The sequence below is a fragment of the Myotis daubentonii genome, chromosome 18 (assembly GCF_963259705.1).
Source record: "Myotis daubentonii chromosome 18, mMyoDau2.1, whole genome shotgun sequence".
NCBI lineage: Eukaryota > Metazoa > Chordata > Mammalia > Chiroptera > Vespertilionidae > Myotis > Myotis daubentonii.
In genome coordinates, this window is record NC_081857.1 from 16,939,014 (window position 1) to 16,960,596 (window position 21,583).

At 38.0% G+C, this 21,583-nt stretch overlaps 1 protein-coding gene and 1 pseudogene across 5 annotated transcripts in view; one reads left to right on the top strand and one right to left on the bottom strand.

Annotated features, from left to right (window-relative positions):
* Positions 1–21,583, top strand: part of KCNK2 (potassium two pore domain channel subfamily K member 2) — a 150,814-nt gene that overhangs the window by 122,359 nt on the left and 6,872 nt on the right. For all 5 annotated transcript variants that reach the window (XM_059675622.1, XM_059675625.1, XM_059675624.1 and 2 more), the window contains exon 6: positions 497–636. In XM_059675622.1, the coding sequence (XP_059531605.1) occupies positions 497–636 (140 nt within the window). The remainder of the gene's footprint in view (positions 1–496; positions 637–21,583) is intronic.
* Positions 7,651–9,103, bottom strand: LOC132221360 (5-azacytidine-induced protein 2-like; annotated as a pseudogene).

Consider the following 21,583-nt stretch of genomic DNA (forward strand, 5'->3'; position numbering starts at 1 on the left):
GGCATTGTCTCTGCCATTTGTTATCAATCTATTGGATTGATGATTTTTAAAATAAGAACCACTCTCTGTCCAGGTTATCATTGAATTGATTGGGTAGCATGTATTGACTGGTTAGTATGAATTGGTTGGTAATAAGGTAATTTTACTCAATTAAATGTATACCAAAGAATTAATGTATATCATCTCTGTCTTCTCTTTGTTAAAACGGAGGTGGAAAGAGACCTTGGAGTAAAGTGCTAGACTTAATTATAAGACACATTGTAATAAGTAAAAAAAGAAACAAGGAACAAGAAAATATGATCGGGAGAATTAATGAAATTTAAACTGGTTGTTGAAAAAATAGATAAGGATTGCATGAAGGAAAGGAATTTCATGAGAAGGAAATAACATGGGTCAATTGACAAGAAAATTGCTGATTTGCAAGCCGTATTTTAGCATATTGTTAACATTTATGAATTTAAAGTTATTTTGTTCTCCTTTGTTTTCGTCCTCACAGGTGGATCCGATATTGAATACCTAGACTTCTATAAGCCTGTCGTGTGGTTTTGGATCCTCGTAGGACTTGCTTACTTTGCTGCTGTCCTGAGCATGATTGGAGACTGGCTCCGAGTGATTTCGAAAAAGACAAAGGAAGAGGTAAGAATTAAGAGGTTTTCAAAAAACTTCTATTTAGCTAATTTAATAAACGGTAACATTTTTTTTACATTTATATTTTAAAGCAGTATTTAAATATTATTTAATTTTTAAACATTTATGTTTGGTATGAGTTTGTTTTACACAGCTATCATGTGAGTTACAATTCATTCACTTACCAAATACTAAACACTCCTATGTTCTTGATGCTATCTAGGTGCTTAGGGTAATTTCTGCTAAAAAGGATGTAATTAAAGTGTTTTTTTCATTAGTTCTTTTTTTAGTTTGTTTCATGTTTTTCTCTCAAAATATGTATAATAGAAAATTATAAGAGAAAAGTATAATAGAAAATATTTTTGTCAAGGTATCAGTAGCATGCAAAAGTGAATGTACTGTGGAATATTGAATTTAGTCAAGTATTTCCTTTTTTACATCTACATCAATGTGTGGGAATCCAGATGTATACAAACACATATATGCCCCAAAGTTGTATGTGTTATGGCCAATTTTCTAATTACTAATTTTAGCTGCTCAAAAACATACACTTTTACATATTTTGAACAATTGTATATATAGAAATGAATATCCGAATTTTGACTCATGACATTTTAGAAAATTTTAAATTTAAATCTGATTTTGAAATTACAGAGCTCTGAAATTAAATTTTGATTCAATATTTTTAGGTCCAGAAGTCCTGTTAGTTTGAATGTGATAGAATAGTATGAATTTTGTGTTTTTTTGTTCTGGTTGTTAGCCAGTTTTACTAATTTTTTTCAGAGAACAAGTCTATAAAATGTGCACCCATTGTTTTTCTTTAATTGTCCCCTTCAATTCATTATCTGTTGTTCATAAGCCAAGAGACATTAGTGTCAAAATCTTTGATACAAGCAATGATCTTTAAACACACACCCAAAAGAAATAGAAAATAGGATATGATAGAATTAATTCATCTCTACAGACAAAACAATTTTATTTAGAAATCCTCAAGTCATATGATTTCTTATAAATACTGAAAGTACCCATGGTGATTAGAAAGAGTATAAGTTATCCAGTAGTTCCCTTCATGGATGCTATATTTCTCAGTTGGGCATTCACATGTTCAGTCTGTATGCATTCATCTATATCTTAGTTGCACCATAAAACCAGTCTTTTTATTAGGAACAAATCAGCAAGACAATATTTGCTTGACGTTCTACTTTAAATCATGTGAAAAGTTCTACTTACAGTGGTCGGCAAACTGCGGCTCGCGAGCCACATGCGGCTCTTTAGCCCCTTGAGTGTGGCTCTTCCTAAGCCTTAGGGGTACCCTAATTAAGTTAATAACAATGTAACTACCTATATAGTTTAAGTTTAAAAAAATTGGCTCTCAAAAGAAATTTCAGTCGTTGTACTGTTGATATTTGGCTCTGTTGACTAATGAGTTTGCCGACCACTGGTATAGGACATCAACTTATTTGGCTTAGCCTTAGACAAGCTCATTCTCTGTGTGTGTGTGTGTGTGTGTGTGTGTGTGTGTGTGAGAGAGAGAGAGAGAGAGAGAGAGAGAGAGAGAGAGAGAGCGCGCACGCAGGAATGAATTGTGATTATTTTCACTATAATGTATTTTCAATGTACTTTGAAGGATCTTGAGATTCTAAGGAAAAAAAGAAATTGTAAATAGGAACTATTTTAGATGACATAGCCAAAAGGAGAACTTCTCAAACATCTAGCCATCAACTGGCTTTCTTTCAAATGGTTTCTTAGAAACACGCACATGCCTTTATCTTTTAAATAAAATAGAACTGTACAAAATATATCTCTTATAGTTAAGAAAAAGTAAGTCTGTGACATATATCTTATACACATATTATAAACATTCTACATATTATATACAAACATACATTTCTACATATTATATACATATGTACATATGTGCATACTAATAATATTGTGGATCACAGTTTGAAAGCCACTAAGGCACATCATACAGAACAGGGCTAAATTTTATCTGCATCACATTGCCCTGTTTAATTAAACATTCAGGAATATTTGATTAATGTTTCAAAAGCTGTCTGTTAAAAACCAGTGCTTTGGGGATAGGACTGGTGGTGCGGAGCTTCCTCAGAGCAATGAGATAGCCATCTGTACTGGTGCTCCAGCTTCCATTGCAAAGCACTGCAGACTGGGAGGCTGCGCTGTCAGAAACGGGTTTTCTCACAATTCGGAGGCTGGAGGTGCCAGCAGGTCTGGTGCCTGGGAGGTCTCTCTCCTCGGCTTGCAGATGCTGCCTTCTTGCTGTGTCCTCATGCGGCCTTCCCTCTGCGCACACGCGTGGGGAGAGAGTGCACGGGTGGCTTTCTTCTTCTTATAAGGACACCAGGACTGTTGGATCGGAGCTCCACACTATGACCTCATTTAACCTTAACCATGTCCTTTAAGGCCTTATCTCCAAAAACAGTCCCATTGGAGCTTTGGGCTTCAACATCTGAATTTGTGGAGACTGCAATTCAGGCCATCATAGCATTCTTTGAAATAAACTTAAATTTCTACATAAATTGGTTTATTTCACATGAAAAACAAGTTTGTGTGCCTACTTATGAGTGATCTTCATGATTCGCAACCAAAAGTGTGAGATGTATCATTTTGTTTTCATGCTGTTAAACACTGAAAAGTAGTAGTGTTTTTTCCTTTTGGCTTCTGCCTCGCCTTGTGAGTAACATCCGTTCTGGTGGCTGCATCTGTAGGAAGGTCATGGGAGTGAAGGCCATGAACACGTTCATGTGAACACTCCGGAGCTGCAGCTGCACCGGACAGTTGAGCCAGTTGAAATGGGACTGTCAATTCAGGCAGACGCGTGTTTTCTATTGTAAAATGCTGTTTAGGGAAGTGACAAAATCAGGTCACAAATTTAACAGAAAATGTAAAGAAAGGGAGGGAATGACAATTTATAATTTATCTATAAATCATCAGGACCAAAGTTTTATAAATGAAATACTACTAGAATTTCTACAACTCTTGAAATAAGATTATTAGATCATTTTCATTTTGAAATAACTCACTAAAGGGCATAATTAAATAAAAACCAACTAAATGCATCCTAGTTGTCATCTTTACATAGATGAACCATGCCACATGACCGTTCGGTCTGTATTTCTTACCTTCTAACCTAAATCGTTCCAGATACCCCAAGTTTTAAATACTCCCTACATGTTTAGAAGCAACAAGATTATTTCTAGTTTTTAATTTTGATGAATGAAAATGCCAGATCATTTTGATAACTTGGAATCCTCCCTATTTAAAAATGTAACTATTACAAAACATAAGAAAATACAAAGTAATATATACTAGTAGCATTAAATCTCCAGTTGAAAATGCTAAGACACATGCTTTCCTTGAATGAAAAGATTTTGACAAATAATAAATCCCAGTCTTACATAATTTAAAAAAAACACCCACAAATAATCTTGTAACATAATCTGGTTAGGTTATAGTTTAAAAACAAATATGATATATTGCTTAAGTATAAACATAGCACCAATCATATGTGTTCTTAATTGTTTTTATGTTAAAATACATTGTTTCCAATGAAGACTAATTTTAATGAAAATATTATCTTTAGAAATAAGGAGAAATAGCTTCTGATGAACATGCTGAAATAAAACATGTTGGTGTGGCTGACCCCTCTGACATAGTTGGAGAGGAGATAATCAGTTGGAACGATACTGCAAGGCTTTAGAAGTGTCACATATAATTACAATTGATGTGCATTCCTCAAGGAAAATAGTAATGACCTCAATATTTTTTTTATGGAGACAAACGACTTTCTGTAAAGTGTTTGTTTCATTATTTTTAAATCTCTAATGGAAAGTAGGTCCATGTGTAACAATAAGAATTGATATGACTACCTTTTTCTAGAACCATGTACCCTCTTTTGAGGAACTGATGTTTCCATTTAGAAAATAAAGATTATTTAGGTATTCTGGATAATACAGTGATATTAATAACTGACGCAGGAGAAATAAAAGTAAGACGTGGTCACAAAATTCAGAAGGTAAATTCCTAAGCAAGCAGGGAATAGGCATCCTTATTATGCATAAATATAGTTCATTTTGCTATCATTTACATTCCTCACATGGGAAAGGCCTGGATTTTTGTACAGTTCTTGTATTGATGTACACATACCACAGTGTTTGCAATGTTCCTGTCCATTTGTGAGACAAACACTACCACAGCCCCTATCACAACATGCTGGTGTCCTGGCCCTACAGCTGGCCATAGTGGGTGGATAGCCAAGCATCGCTGCTTTTTTGATTTCAGAGAGGAAGGGAGAGGAAGAGAGAGAAATGTCAACGATGAGAGAGAATCATTGATCGGCTGCCTCCTGCACACCCACACTGAGGATTGAGCCCGCAACTGGGCATGTGTCCTAACTGGGAATTGAACCATGGTTCATAGGTTGACGCTCAACCACTGAGCCACGCCAGCCGAGCCAAGCATCAATTGTTAACCAGTTGTCTGGAGGTGTCCATGCACATGCGGACGCTCACTTTAGGACGTTGACCTTATCTCAGTCATATTAGGAAACCTCCCTTTGCTTGTGAAGCACTAGCCAAGAAGTCTTGAAGAACTGATATTTGGCCCCTGCACTATGAAGGAGCCCAAGAATATGGAGGGATATAGTTTTCTTCCACTGGTTACCTGGCCAGAGAGCATTTGGTCTTCTCCGAAAGTCACTCCAGTGACGAAGCTAGGATTTGGTGGCTATCGTGTCTGGAGATGGGCAATTAAAGAGTGGTTGTGGCTGGGCACTGGGAAGGTTGTTGTGCATCACTTTATCATTATTTCTTATGGGAGAAGTGTTTTTAATATGAAAGGCTTTAGATGTCATTTGAAACAATACTATTCTGAAAACCCCAGGGAGTCATGGAAGGACTTTAAGTGAGAGGAATGAATGACCTTGTCAATGGTGAGGAAGATGGCTTAGAAACAAAGCAGGATGCAGGAAATCAGTTGGGAGATGATTGCATGGAATAAAGATCTGTTGCCTGATCACACTGGCACAGAGATGAAAGTAGGGATTTCAAAGTATTTGGGGGACAGAAGGAATAGGGTTTGGTGATTCATTAGCTATGGGCAGTAAAGAGAAAGGGAGGCACAGCCGGCATGACTCAGTGGTTGAGCGTCACCCTATGAACCAGGAGGTCAGGTTCAATTCCAGGTCAGGGTATATGCCTGGGTTGCAGTTTGGGGCATGCAAGAGGCACCTGACCAATGACTCTCTCTCATTATTGATGTTTCTATCTCTCTCTCCCTCTTGCTTCCTCTTTGAAATCAATAAAAAAGAGAGAGAAAGAGAGGATGGCATTTATGATTCTAGCTTTGGCTGGTATTAAAAAATACAGAAAATGATAGATTTTGGACATGTTTTGATTGATGGATGGTTGGACGTCTAGGTGGCTAATCCGGGTGTAGATGATTGGATATGCATGCCTGGAATGTCAGAAGGATGGGAGCTGGAGAAATAGTTTGGGGGCCTGGGGTGATCATGACATACATGACAGTGGAAGTTGTGAGTACAGATGAATTCACCTAATGAAGATTTGTATAGTAAGTCCACAAAAGAGCTACCTTTGGAAGTTGGAGTAACACCTTCATTTAAGAGGGTGAATGTGGAGACTATAAAGGACTGTTACAGCAAAACATTGTCTAATAAATTGATTCACAGTAGGGGTCTGTTGGAAGGTCAAAGGAGTTGAGGTCTTGAAGAAAAGACAGTTAAACTAATGGATCCAAATGGCTAAAGACTGTGGGGAAGAAATGGAATCCAAGAAAAGGCTGACACAATAACATAAAATAGAGAAATAAAGTAATTGGAATTTTTAGTGAGGTTGTGCTCCAGGGATGTCACTTCTGTAAATGTTGTCCCCTGCAATTGTGCAATGGAGTGGGTACATCCTCAGATACTTCTCTGGGCAGGTGCCTCAAGCACAGTCCCAAAGAGCAGCATTTATGGAAGTGGGATCCTTTGGAGCACAAAAAGTGGAAAGCTGTGAATAGTGCTCCCTGGAGTTGAGCAAGGCAGCAGCCCTGACCCAGGGTACTGTTAGGCACAAATACATGGTACATATGGATGTTGTGAGGCGGAGGTGGAGGGGTCAGCTGTGGAATGACAGTGTCAAAGCAGCAGGAAAGGGAAAAGCCTGGAGGCTTGGAGGCCAGTTAGGAGATTATTTAAGGTCTAATTCATCCCTAAATCATCCAATTATTCATTCATTAAAAAGATACATACTAAGGACTCTGTCATGAGTGCTGTGTTAGGTTCTGGGAGTAAGTCTTCACCTGTGGTAGTTGGGGCTGATCTCTGTATCAGAAGGGTTACATGGTGATTCCTTTTCGTATGGATCTTTATAATGTTTGCTTTTCTTTTCCGTTAGAGATGGAAAACGGAGTTTTGAATATAAAGGCACTTAGTCTTTGATTAGTTCTTAAAATAGCTGGCTTTTACTTATTTCCCCCTCCTCCCTTTTTTTCTTTAATCTTCAGAGAGCACATCAGGCTCTGTAGTTGTTGCTTTGATTTCTAACATATTTGGGGGATGGAGAATTATTCTTTAGTTCCAATTTTTCCTTAGTATTTACTTATTCTCTTGTTGAGATAGTAATCATGAATGATTATTTGGAGTTGGACTATGAGCACAATATACAATGATCATTAGACTTCACAGGTTTATATTTTAATGCATATAACTCTTTTTTGTACAGTAGGTAAGAATAAAATAGAGGCAAGCCATGTCACTATGGGCTATTCAAAATAAGGCATATATAAAGGGCCTCTGTTTTCTTTTGTCTTTTTGAAACACCTCAAGTTTATTAATTTATTAGTAGTGTATTTTTGATTCTTAGCCAAAATGTGAAGTTGGAGGGTTGTGCTCTCATACTGGAAAATCAACTACATAATATGTTACAGTATGTGCAAATGTGTACATTGAAGAACTTTGCAAAAGTTTAATCAAAACCTGCTTTCAGTTTATTAAATAATTTCCCAAGAGTATCCTTGTGGGAGGTACAGCAACCCCATGACCAAGTCATAGATCTCTTCAGAATTGATTCGTATAAAGGCAGTTTTGATTACGTTGATCCAAGTTATGTGGGGGTGGCAGGATGGGTAAAGGCAAAGTTTTATTTTTAAAAGTCTCCCCAAATGCTGTTTCACTTGGTTTATGAGGGCTTGGGAGTACCCAAGAATTATCTTCCAAAGAATTTCTGCCATACGAGTAGTGTTCCTGAAAGTTTGAAAAGTTGTGAGGAATGCGTGTCTCGTTATCTGTCCGTGATTGGAGAATTGCTTTCTCTGATAAAATCTTCACGTCTCCTGGTAAATGGGAAGATGTGGTGGTGGTGGTGGTGGGGGGAAACGGGGTGTCATTTGTATGTTGCAGTGAAATTTGTCAAGTGCAGTTTTGTGCTGTCTTTCCCAAGCTCTTCCATGAGTCCTACAGGGGCACAGGCTTTCTTGACTACAGTTGGGGTTTTCAGTTTTCTCAGTAGTTCGACCTGTACTTGAGTCACCAGATGAAAATTAGACATTTCTCTCTCCAGCTCCCAGTATACATTTTGCATATCATCACTTGAAACGCTTAGTCTCTGGAGATCTCTGCTCTGCAGATCGCCTTCCTGACCCCTTTGTTTGGCTTTTTGTAGCTCTATTCTGAGACTGACAATCTTTCTTCATCAGTTCTAGTTCTTGTTCCAAGCCATGGATCTTCAGGTCACAACCCAACTTTCCCCCTCCCAGTGTGATGAAGGTGGATCTAAATGCCTCATCTCCTGCTGACTTTCCACCGCTGTTCTTAGCTGGAGTTCTGCCTCCTTAGACAGCAGCTGTTCATTCAGTACCTTCCAAGATTCAGAGTTGTCTTTGTTCATTTTATCCAATTTGCTCTTTAAATGATCTCTATCGATGCAAACCTCTCGATATGCATGATAGGCCTTATTTACTGGGACTTGCTCCCATCCCACAGAACTTGTTTCTTCATCTAATAGAGCGCCTGTACGCTTTTCTTCCAAAAACCTTACTCTTTTCTTTAGGAAAGAGTTCTCTCTCTCAATTCTTGAGTCGTTTTCTGATGTCTTCATGTGCAGTGACAAGGGCAAAAATGTGAGGCAACAGACTCATCTCAGTGTGTTGAGAGGGAGTCGCCGTGTCTCTCCGGTGGGCTTTTTTGTGGTTTAGAATGCGGACGTCACCTTCACCAGCGTATCCATGACAGCCCAGGTCAGGCTACACAGGGCCCCAAGGTCCATTCCCCAGCACGGGCTTCGGTTTCCTGGAAGACACTGCTGCTTGCATTGCGAAGGTACACCGCAGAGGGGTTCCCATTGCTTTGGGCTTGGCTGCGCCAGGACCGGCCAGTTGTCTGGGCCCGGAGGGTCGGAAGGAGCCATAAGCCAGGCCGAGGGGCCAAGGCTGGGCGGGAGGAGGCTCAGACCTGCCTGCCCCGGGCGCACCCCAGAGCAGGGAAAGGTGGCCAGGGGAGCTGGAGGTGAGCAGCACCGGCGGGAAGGGGGCTGCCGCCACCCGCGAGCTCAGCGCCCAGGAAGGGCCTCTGTTTTCTATCCCTCTGCGCTGGGGGGAACAACAGGTCAGAGGAGTCAGACTTTTGTTCACCCAGTGGTCTGTGTTGGGTGAAAGAGAAAGCTCCTTCCCTTTCCAGTCTCAAACTCGGCTCAGCAAGTTGTTACTTATTTGGTAAATAGGCAATAGGAAAGGAGAATAAAAATAAAATAATATAGAAGACGTATATTATGCTGTAAGGCCACAGTAACTCTCACACATGAGTGCATGTCTAATGTCCAAGTGAATTTTATGAACCGTCATTCTGTAGACCCAAGACCCCAGGTTACGTCTCTGTATAATCTCAGTATTATGTTGTGGACTATGAACCACTGAGGGTCAAATGTTAGGAAAGTCAAAATACACGCCAAAAATAGGATTTGAGAGCGGTAAAACAGAAATACGTTTCTTCTAGAATAGACTTTATTTCTTTAAAAATATTGAGATAATGATGTAAAGTCCACAGCGGTCAAGTAATAATTGCCAATAAGGAAATGGAAGCACGAGGAGGTAGTAAGGTGATTTGCTTAGTTCACTCAGCTGGTAGGTGGTAAGTGGTAGGATCAGTAATCATCCTAGAAGGCTTGACCCCTCCGCCCAGCCTTCCAGACTGTTTGCTATGCTGCCTTCCAAAGGCTAAAGGAATTGGTCGTGTTGTTGTTATTATTGTCATTCTTTTCTTCTTCTTTTTATTTTATACATAAGTAATATCAACATATTAGAAGTACTCCAGTCTAACCCATCTGTTACTATGTAGCTACAAAGAAGAGCTTTATGAATAGTTTGATCACGAATTGTGTTACCATACAATCAGTGAATCTTAAAACCTAAAGTTTTAATATTCTTTCAAATGAAGAGAGATGATTTTTATGATTTCTGAATAAACGCCTGGGCTTTGGAGGCCATTGAGATATAATTCTATCTTAACTATTTCCTAGTTCTATAAACTTCATTAAAACACCTAATTTTTCTGAGTCTCCATTTTCTTAAAAATTAGATTGAACCTCCTTTATGAGACTGCTTGGAGATTCAGTTGGTAGAGAGTGGGATGTGCTAAATGCTTGTTCTTTTCTTCATGGGTTTCGGAAGAAATTAGTATCAAATATTGTCACAATTCACCTAATCCTGTAAAGTTCTAAGATTATCATCTCTATATCATCATACTAGAGGCCCGGTGCATGAAATTCATGCACGGGTAGGGTCCCTAGGCTGGCCGGTGATCAGGGCTGATCTGTGGGGCAGTCAGGGCCCCCCCCACCGGCACCCGCCTTGGCGAGCCTGGCACTGCCCGCTTGCCAGCCCCGTCCTCTGCCGTCACCACTGGTTGCCTCCCTTGGCAGGGTAATCGCCCCCCCCCCCCCCCCACTGGTACCCACCTTGGCTGCCCTGTGTGCTGGGGGCAGCTCCTGCGTTGAGCATCTGCCCCCTGGTGGTCAATGCACATCAGAGCGACCGGTCGTTCCCTCGGTCATTCCACCGGTCTGCCAATTTGCATATTAGGCTTTTATTATGTAGGATATTGTTCTTCATGAGTATCAAATGCTGTGAGTGCCTACATGTCTGAAAATCTTATCCGGTTGAAATAAGTAAATGCAAACAAGAAAACATTAGGGCATGTTATTGCTGGAAGTTCATCACAAACCCAGAGAGTCCAGAATGGCCTAGGAAAAGAAGTAGGTATAGGAATTTTCAATATGTTGGATGTTCTGTGGACTTAAAAACTAGTTAGTTTCTACCTGAAATGTTTCTTAAATCTACCCATTGCGATGACCTAAGTCTTTTCCTGAATTAGAGCCACAGATTTCCTGGTGTCTGATTGTGACTGAGGTAGAATCCATTTGTATTTTCATTTTATGAAGCCAAGAAAGAATATTTCAGTTGGTACTTTAAAAAATAAACACATGTGGGAAGATTTCTTTCTTATCTTTAAGTTGAATTCTCACTATTTATAAATTATGGCTTCTGTTTGCTTCAAGTATTTCACAGAATGCAATATTTGGTAATGGCAAGAGTCATTTTTTCAATTCATTTGTTCATAATAGGAAAGTAAGTTAATAGTTTTTGCCTCAAAGCACTTTATATAAGTAATTTCATTTTCTTTAGCTAGAGAGCACATTATAGGGAGTTAATACATCAAGATATAATGTTATGTTTCTCTTTTGACTGTTTTGAGACTGCCATCTGTCCTGAGAATTTGTGTTTGAAAAAGCAGCCACTATGAACTTTGCTTTTAAAATTGTTTTTGGACTCTCTGCAGCAAGCCAGAGTATTGTGCTTGCCTATATTCTGAGCTAAAATCAATCACTTTGTACAAAAAAAAAAAAATTAAGCCTATGTTTGATGAGAACACAAGCAAGTGTATTTACAAAGATGGGTCAACAAAATGAATGTTTTTAGTTCCTCTTCATAGATGGCTCTTTCTAAAAGAGTATTAGTTTGTTTGTGGTTAGTTGGAGCTGAGAGTAGGAGGGAAATATTGACATTTAATCAGGAATTATTGGATCATCTTTTATAACAAAGTATGGGGATTTCATTAGTGTTCAGTGGATGGCGCCCTATTTGTAGTAAGGAAATTTAGTTCTTCCTGCCTCAAACTGATTTGAACCAAAGAACAGCTTCCTATTAATAATATGTGTGTATGTACATGCATGTACACACACACACACACACACACACACACACACAATCTCTTCTCATCAAGACAGAGAACCCTTGTTCTTCCTCATGAACTATTTCCATTTCTCTCTTCTTCCAGACTTGTTAGCATTGCATTTCCTCTTTCTCTTGTGGTTGGTGCACCATACGAATAGTTCTGGCCAATGACTTGTGGGCGGAGCTGACATGAGAAAATGGGAAGAAAACTGAACTGCGCCTTGAGCCCCTCAAGAGCTTCCTTGCTTCTGGCACAGTGACCATAGGAGATCAGGGTGCTGTGTCAGCTGGGTCTCCCAGTAACCGCAATGAGCAGTAGCCTTGCTGACATGCATGGGCAGTCAGCTGGAGTGAGAAATTAAGCTTTGTTTAAAACCACGAAGATTAAGGGGCTGTCTGTTCTAGATTATAATCTCTCCTGTCCTCACATAATTCAGTAAACTGCATAAACATTGTTTCTGTAGTTTAAGGAAAGAATTAACATCACTGTCATCATCATCATCATCTGGGAGATTTAAACTTTATGCACTGTGCTCATATTTGCTGAATTTAATTTCCAAATCTCTGATAGATTTAGCTATATTATCTGCAGATATAGGAGTCCCAAAAATGTATACACATAAAGACAGTGCTACTAAAATACATTTCATTTATAAAATTGAGCTATCAGCTGTTAAAGTGCATATACATTTTTTGGGACACCCTGTATATTATTTGAAATAATATTTTCATTTATCTTAAGAATTGCTAGTGGTTTTATATAAATAGAAACATCAGGTGAGAGTTGAAGTAAAATAGAGCAACCTGCTTTAAAATATATATATATATATATATATATATATATATTTTTATTGATTTCAGAGAGAAAGGGAAAAGGAGAGAGAGGTAGAAACACCAATGATGAGAGAGCCACACCAGCTGGGCTCTTATTTTAAATAAGCAGATTCAATTTTACAAAAAAGCTTCCCCAATTTCATAAGCATTATAGCTATGGAATTATTAGAAATGATAGTTATTGTTACATAGTAATATGCTAAAGCTGAATCTCATGAAACAGTACTTCCTTAACATAAACAGAGGAAGTGTTGGAAACGTATTTTGAAGTTGCCTCTAGAATCCCTACCATGACAAATAAGCTGATTTGTCAGGCTCTCCTGATTACAAGTTTTATAATTTGAAAGCCCATAACTCAAAAGTGTTGTTTCAAAAATTCTTAAGAAACGTGAAAGTTCTAGAATTTAATATTCGAAAAATGTCCTATGTTTAACTTAATTCTCCTACTGTCTATTTGTGAGTCTTTGCAAGCATCCCTCATTTTACATTTCCAGTGGAGCCAGAAACAACTTTAGATGTACATGGCTCATCATTGCCTCTTGGAACCTGTTTACTATTAAAAATACATCCCATTTGTCTATCCACATTTGGCATCCATGAATAGTATGAGGTTCTCGTATTTTCTAGAGCTCTCGGGTAGCTGGGTATATGTGTGGCTTGTCCCCTATTGGACAGTCTAGCATTTTGAGGACATTTTTAAACTAGAGAAAAATGAATTGGTTAATTGACTGTTTTTATCTCTTTTCATGGAATTTTCTACCTTCCATTATTCAAAATGTACAAGCAACCAACTTTTACTTCTGGAGGAAAAGAAGATAAGGAGGCTAGTGGGGGGAACTTGGGAATAGTTTAAGCCTTTGAGAGCTTTGTGATGAGCCCTGAAGATGTTATAATCAAACTGAGGCAAAGTTCCATCTCACTCCCCAGTGTGAGCACTGGTTTAATGTGAGCGATAATGAAGCTGGGTTTGCAGTCAATATCAAAAATAATAAGTAACTCTGGAAAGATGCCTGGAGAGGGATTTGAATTTGTCATTGCTTCTCCCCGCCTTCTCACCTTCCTGAATATTCCTTACCACTTTATTACTCGGTATAATACAGGCTTCATAAAATAACCAGACCAAGGTATAATAGAAACCCACTATAATACAGCTGTTAAATGGATACAGACAGAAGTAGGTCAAATTGTGCTCTCTGAAGCATAAAGTGATATCATAAGGGCTGTATGTGAAAGTCAGCCTGCCCGAGGAGATGAGTGTGGAAGGGAAGGGGTTCCATTTCGCTGTCTCTCTTTATTATTTGTGTCATCTGAGAAGATGCTCTGGGCAGCTCCCATGCTGAAGGCGAGGGCTGGACACATGTTTGCTGTCATGCTGCCTTGCCACACAGTGTCAGAAGCATTTGCTGAAGGAATATTAAAATATAGTTCTTTGACTTTCCTCTCACAATGGATGCCTCCTATGTCCTATCCTTTCACTTAGAGGAGTTGTTTTTCCCTAAATTCTAAACCTGTAAGCCATCAGTTGGACACAGCTGGGGAGTCAGGTTCAGGGCATGTCTGATCCCCCTGTAGGACACCAGGCTGAGAGCTAGCCTGCCTTGCTGTCACTTTCTTGGTATTTCCACCGTTCCTTCTTTTATTTCCTGTCTGGTCTTCCTGTTTCTTAGGCAGCCTCATTAGAGTTTGGGCAAGTTCATGGAAATTCAATGGCATGAGTGTAAGACAGAGCAAGTCCTGTTTCTGTAGAACTAATTGGCAGTGCTCTCCTGGGTCTGGCAGAGGTGGCCCTGAGCACTTGCTTCGTGTGCAGTGAACAAACACATTGCATTATTGAACCCTCTCTGCTTCTTTGACTTGTTGAATCAAGTGGGGGGGATTTTTGGTTTCGCATTGTTTTCCAATAATGCTTTTATTCTTTTTTAAATAATTTAAATTCTTTATTATTTAAAGTATTACATATGTCTCCTTTTTTCCCTATTGACCTCTCCTGGACCACTCCCATTTCCCAGCACATGCCCTCACCCCCCTACTGTCTGTGCCCATTGGTTATGCTTATATGCGTGTATACAAGGTCTTTGTTTTATCTCTTAAACCACCCCCACCCTCTCTGAGGTTGGACGGTCTATTCAATGCTTCTGTGTCTCTAGGTCTATTTTTGTTCATTAGTTTATATTGTTCATAATATTCCACAAATGAGTGAGATCATGTGATATTTATCTTTTTCAGACTGGCTTATTTCACTTAGCATACTGCTCTCTGGGTCCATCCATGCTGTTGCGAATTGTAAGAATCTTTTCTTTACAGCATCATAGTATTCCATTGTATAGGTATATCAGTTTCTTAAATCCAGTCATCTGCTGATGGGCACTTAGGCTGTTTCCAAATCTTAGCTATTGTAAATTGTGCTACTGTGAACATAGGAGTGCATATATCCTTTTGATTGGTGTTTCTGATTTCTTGGGATATAGTCCTAGAAGTGGGATGACTGGGTCAAATGGGAGTCCCATTTTTAATTTTTTGAGGAAACACCATACTGTTTTCCACACCAGCAGTGCACGAGGGTTCCTTTTCTTCACATCCTCGCCAGCACTTGTTGTTTGTTGATGATAGCCATTCTGACAGGTGTGAGATGGGACCTCATTGTCGTTTTGATTTGCTTCTCTCAGATGATTAATGACTTTGAGCATGTTTTCATGTCTCTTCTGTATGTCCACTTTAGAAAATTGTCTATTTAGGTCCTTTGCCCATTTTTAAAATATATATATATTTTATTGATTTTTTAAAGAGGAAGGGAGAGGGATAGAGAGAAGCATCAATGAGAGAAACATCCATCAGCTGCCTCCTGAACACCTCCTACTGGGGATGTGCCCACAACCAAGGTACATGACCCTTCAGTTCCCAGGCCGACGCTCTATCCACTGAGCCAAACCAGTTAGGGCCATGCCCATTTTTTTTGATTGGATTATTTATCTTCCTTTTGTGAAGTTGTATGAGTTCCCTATAAATTTTGGAGATTAACCCCTTATTGGATATATTATTGGCAAATATGTTCTCCCATGCAGTGGCCTCTCTCATTTTGTTGATGGTTTCTTTTGCTATGCAGCTTTTTATTTTGATGTAGTCCCATTTATTTATTTTCTCCTTAATTTCCATTGTCCTAGGAGCTGTAGTGGTAAAGATATTGCTATGACATATGCATCATATTTTGCTGCCTATGGATTCTTCTAAGATTTTTATGGCTTCCTGTCTTACGTTTAAGTCCTTTATCCATTTTGAGTTTATTTTTGTGTATGGTGTAAGTTGGTGGTTGCTTCTATTAGACATTCATAAAAGCATAATTCTGTGTGGTTCAATTTAAAAATGGCAAAAACGCCCTGGCTGGGTGGCTTAATTGGTTAGAGCATCGTCCTATACACCAAAAAGTTGCAGGTTCGATTCCGGTCAGGGCACATTCCTAGGTTATGTGTTTGATCTCCAGTCAGATCATGTATGGGAGGCAACAGATCAATGTTTCTCATTACTCTCTATAAAAAAAAATCAATAAAAACATATCCTCAGGTAAGGATTAAAAAATAAATAAAAATAAAGATGGTACAATGGAAGGGCATTTTATGGACCAAACTGTCTAATAGAAATATAATGCAAAACACAAATGTGCAAGCCACGTCTGTAACTTTTCTTATTAGCCCCATTAAAAAAGTTCTGAAACAGGTGAAATTAATTTTAGTAATACATTTTACTTTATCCCATCTATCTAAACTATTATTTTGAATACTATAAAATTTATAATTGAGATATTTTACATTGCTTTTATAATAAAATTCCCATATCTGGAATATATTTTACACTTAAAAAAAAAATCTCAAATCAGACTGGCCACGTTTGAAGTCCCTAATAGCCAGTGTGACCGTGGCCGCTGAAGTAGACAGCACAGCTATAGACTAATATAATACAGATTATATTCTATATTACAGAATACAGACTAAGAGTCTCTGGCAGTAATCTTTTAAAACAAAGCTGCTGCTCATGTGCTCGTGCTGTAGATTGTGTTTTTCCTCCCAGAATTTCATCGTCCTTAATTGATATCATTTCCAAGAGTTAGAGAGGAGAAGGGTAAAAGGCTAATTGCAAAGGCAGTGGATTAAATGTGGAGACTGGCATTACTTAATCCTTTCCCCTATCTGTAGCAGTACTTGGAAAACGTCTTTGCCCCTTATATTGCTATTGCTCCTTCCTGCATTTCATCTTTTTCAAAGTGAACAGCTATACGTGGATTGTCAATTATTTCAGATGCTTTCTGTATATGGTGACCACCCACACCTGTGCAATTCTACATGGGAGAGTTAACTCTGTGAGAGAAACCTCTGGAAGCAATTTCCCCTTTGAAAACAAAGTTGGAAGTATAATTTTCCTGGATCTGCTTAGACCATATTGAATATTTTCTCCCACATTCCATTTGCAAAGTTTAAGTATGATAAAGATATTTTTAAACTGATAGAGAACATTTCCAGAGCTCAATGCACGAACCTCTGAAAATAACGGCAACAAAGAATAACAAAGTGAAGACTTGTTCTTTTCTCACATCCTTATAGGCATGTCTCATCTTCTTCTTCACACTCCAGAACTCCCCAGCTGCTCATCTATAGCTTGTCCTGACACCACTGCTGGGAGTGCACCTGCTCAGAGACTGGTTTAGCCTTAGGTGCCAAAATGACTTTTTCCTCTGACTTTCATAGAATAAAAGAATACATATCTGGCACCTGCTTGCAATGGAATTTCCAATGTGCTTACATTTCATGATTACAAACTGGACTTAATGGCTTTAAATTTGAAAACAATCACCTTCAGTTTACCTATTGAACTCAATTTTTATGCATAAATATGCGTGATTTAAATACTTTGATAAAATCCAGGTGAATAGTTCAAAAGAAAAAGCAGTTAATTTTATTCACTGTATAGATACTCTGTAAAATTAATGCATACTTTGTGGGGATGTACTTAATGATTTTATGGTTATTCTTTCCTCATTGAACTCTCAATTTATTATTTAGTTAGTTTCATCAGTACAGACTCATGGATTTTGGCTGTAAAACTATGGGTTGTAATCTGTTATAATTTATTTTGATCTTCAAGTTGCCCTAGTCTTCGCCAGTGAGAGACCTTCAAGCTGTCTTTTGGTATATCCCATAATTTGGGGGGCAATTTGTTACTTTTTGACACAAGATGATGTTTTGGGCTCAACTTAATTCAAACGATTTCTCTGCCCCAGCCCTGGAATTATTTGTTTTTACAAGGGATTATGGTTTCTTTTAGTGGATGGTGGTATTTAGAAATGAAGATATGGGCTCTTGTTGCTAATGGGTTGTCACTTCTCCCTGGTATTGCAAGTAGAGCCAAGGAATATATTTTATATTCACGCACATAAATATTTCCATCTACATTTATATCTATATACCTTGAAAACCTTGAGATCATACCGGTATCTAATTCCAATTCCCTTCTAGTTTTCTGCATTTTTATATTTGTAATTCCTTTCTCTTACAGTAATTGATATTATTCTCATTATATATATATATATATTTTTTTTTCAGTCTCCTTGTATGTAGCCAGGCTTGAACTGCCACTTCCACCACCACCCCTACCCTGCAGGGATGCCCTTCCCACCATGCTTGGGCCTCAGCACTATATGCTGGGCCTCTCTTGGGGGGCGGGGGCTGCCATGCCCTGTATGGAGTCCCCTGTGCGGGTCTAGCTCTGACAGTCCACTCTGGCACTGCAGCCCTGCCTCCCTTGTTCTGCTTACCCCCTGTCTTGGGGCTGACTTGTTTAGGAAGGAAAATGAGAGAGGAAAGAAAATCATTTTTTAAGTGGTAAGGTCACGTATTCCTGCAGTGAACATAAAATGCCCTTTTGTTATAGGTGAACTATTAAATCTAGGTTTCCTGAGTAAGTTTGGAAATATCATTAAACATTTGGATTTTATTCAATATATAATGAATATATTTTGTGCAGAATGTTTTAAGGTGTCAACACACCCCTTCATTCAGCTATTACTTTTGACGTGATATATTTTTCATAGCGATACACATTTAAGAACTGAAACAACAGATGATTACCCCCTCAACCCCACCCCTAATCATAGAATTTCCATTGTGCTGACAAGAAAATATCTAGTTACTATAACTCAATTACATAAGCGTATGTGGAATTTCATAAAAAGTATATAAATTATTTTATATTGCTTCATGAATTTTAATATTCCCATCTTTACAATACAGTAAGCTGCTGTATAAGGTAGCTGAGCTCCATAAAATGGATTGTTAAAGTAATCCCAAACCAGACCAGTGGGGAGAATTTCAAGGATGTTTAGTGACACAGTGACAGTGTTACTACAATGACAAAAATTAAGACGTTGCATTTACAACAAGTGGATGTTTGATTTTGCCGCTTTGCCTCATAATATTGTGTATCCACATGGTGCATAATACTTTCAAATTTTAAAAGATATTATTTAAAATCATGGTATTAATAGTATTGTTTTTATTAAAACTATTGTGCTTAATCTTTATATAGTTATGTTAATATGTGTAGCATTAAGAAGTAGAGAAATTGCTAACTAAAAAAAGCAGTTTAGATTAAGACCTTATGAATATTACATATACTTTCCAGAATACCAGAGAAAAACATCATGTACTGTTCTGTCAAGATAATGTGGCACTTAGTAATTATTTTAGTGGGTTTTTTTTATTAACCTGGTCGGTAAAGAGAATAGTTTGAATTGTTCTTTTTAACAGCACAGTTCAACAATACAATGAAATGTCAATACTTCAGAAAATGAATTAATGATAATTATCAAGAATTATAGTCTAGTCAACCACTGAAAGTAGAATGCAAAGTAGGCTTCAAATTACTTTTACAGATTTAATGTTTCCAACTCATCACTTGCTTTTATTTTTTTAAATTTTTTGAAATTTTATTGGGGTGACATTAGTTAACATGAACATATAGGCTGCATGTGTGGATTACTAAGTTACAAATCTGAATATTGCACTGTTGTGTCCACCACCCAAAGTCAAATCTCCTGTCACCTCTTTGAGGACCCCTCTATCCCCTCACCCTCTCCCTCTGGCAACATCACACCGCTGTTTGTGTTTCATATTCCACATCTGAGTGAAATCATATAGTTCTTAGCTTTTCTGTCTTATTTCACTTTGCATAGTGTTCTCCAGGTCCATCCATGTTGTTGTAAATGACGCTATTTCATCCTTTCTTACGGCCGTGTAGTACGCCATTGTGTATATGTACCACGTCTTCTTTATCCAGGCCTCTATTACAGGGCACTTTGGCTGTTTCCATGTCTTGGCCACCGTGAATAATGCTGCAATGAACATAGGGATGCATATATCTGTGTGTATAAATGATCTCGAGTTTTCTGGGTATATACCCAGGAGTGGGGTTGTTGGGTCATATGGTAGCTCTATTTTTAATTTTTTGAGGAATTGTCAGACTCCTCTCCATAGTGGTTGTATCAGTCTACATTGCCACCAAGGGTAAATGAGGGTTTCCTTTTTCCCCATAACCTCTCCAATGCTTGTTATTGCATTGCTTGTCTTGTTAATAATGGCCACTCTAACTGGTATAAGGTAGTATCTCATTGTAGTTTTAATTTGCATATCCCTAATTGCCAGTGAGGTTGAACATCTTTTCATGTATCTATTGGCTGTATGTCTTCTTGGGAGAGGTGTATTTTCAGGTCCTCTGCCCACTTTTTGATTGGATTATTTGTTTGGTGTTGAGTTTTATGAGTTCTTAATATATTTTGGAAATTAAACCTTTGTCAGAGCTACTGTTCACAAATATTGTCTCCCATCTGTTTGACTGCCTGTTTGTTTTGTTGTCCATTTCTTTTGCAGAAGCTCTTCAGTTTGATATAGTCCCATTCATTTATTTTTGCCTTTACTTCCTTTGCCTTTGGGGTCAAGCCCATAAAATGTTCTCTCCCACCCAGGTCTATAAGTTTGGTACCTTTTTTTTTTTCTATGTGACTTAATAGTTTCGGATCTCATGTTTCGGTCTTTGATTTAATTTGAATTTTTGTATGTGGGGACAAACTGCAATTCAGTTTTCCCAGCACCATTTATTGAAGAGACTATCTTGACTCCAATGTGCATTTCTGGCTCCTTTGTCAAAAATTATCTGTCCGTATATGTGTGGTTTTATAGCTGGGCCCACTATTCTGTTGCATTGACCTGTGTATCTGTTTCTCTGCCAATACCATGATGTTTTGCTTATCATAGCTCTGTAGTATATTTTGAGTTGAGATAGCATGATACCTCCAGCTTCATTTTTTTTTTCTTTCAGGATTGCTTTGGCTATTCTGAATATTTTGTGGTTCCATACAAATCTGATGAGTTCTCATTCTATTTCTTTAAAAAATGACATTGAGATTTTGTTAGGGATTGCATTAAATCTGTATATTGTTTTGAGTGAAATGGACATTTTAACTATGTTGATTCTTCCAATCCATGAACATGGGATAATTATCCCGCTTGCTTTTAATATTTAACTTTCTTCAAGTCATTAAGGTATATAAGCATCTGAGAAAAGTAAATTAAAATCCCACTGTCAAAGGTACAGGAAACAGCATTGGTCAAAGATGAGATAAACCTCAGTTTTATTTTCCTTAGTTTTATTTCTGGTGAAGAAAATTACTTAGTAGCCATGAAATCCTAAATGTTCAGTTTTGTTTCAGATTCTCTTGACAATGTCCCTTAGGGAAAAGACTCTATCCAAGTTATTCAGCTCACATCAAAGACAATGATGAGATCTGCATAAAAATAGATTATTTTTTAAAAGAAAAGTTGAAGCTCTT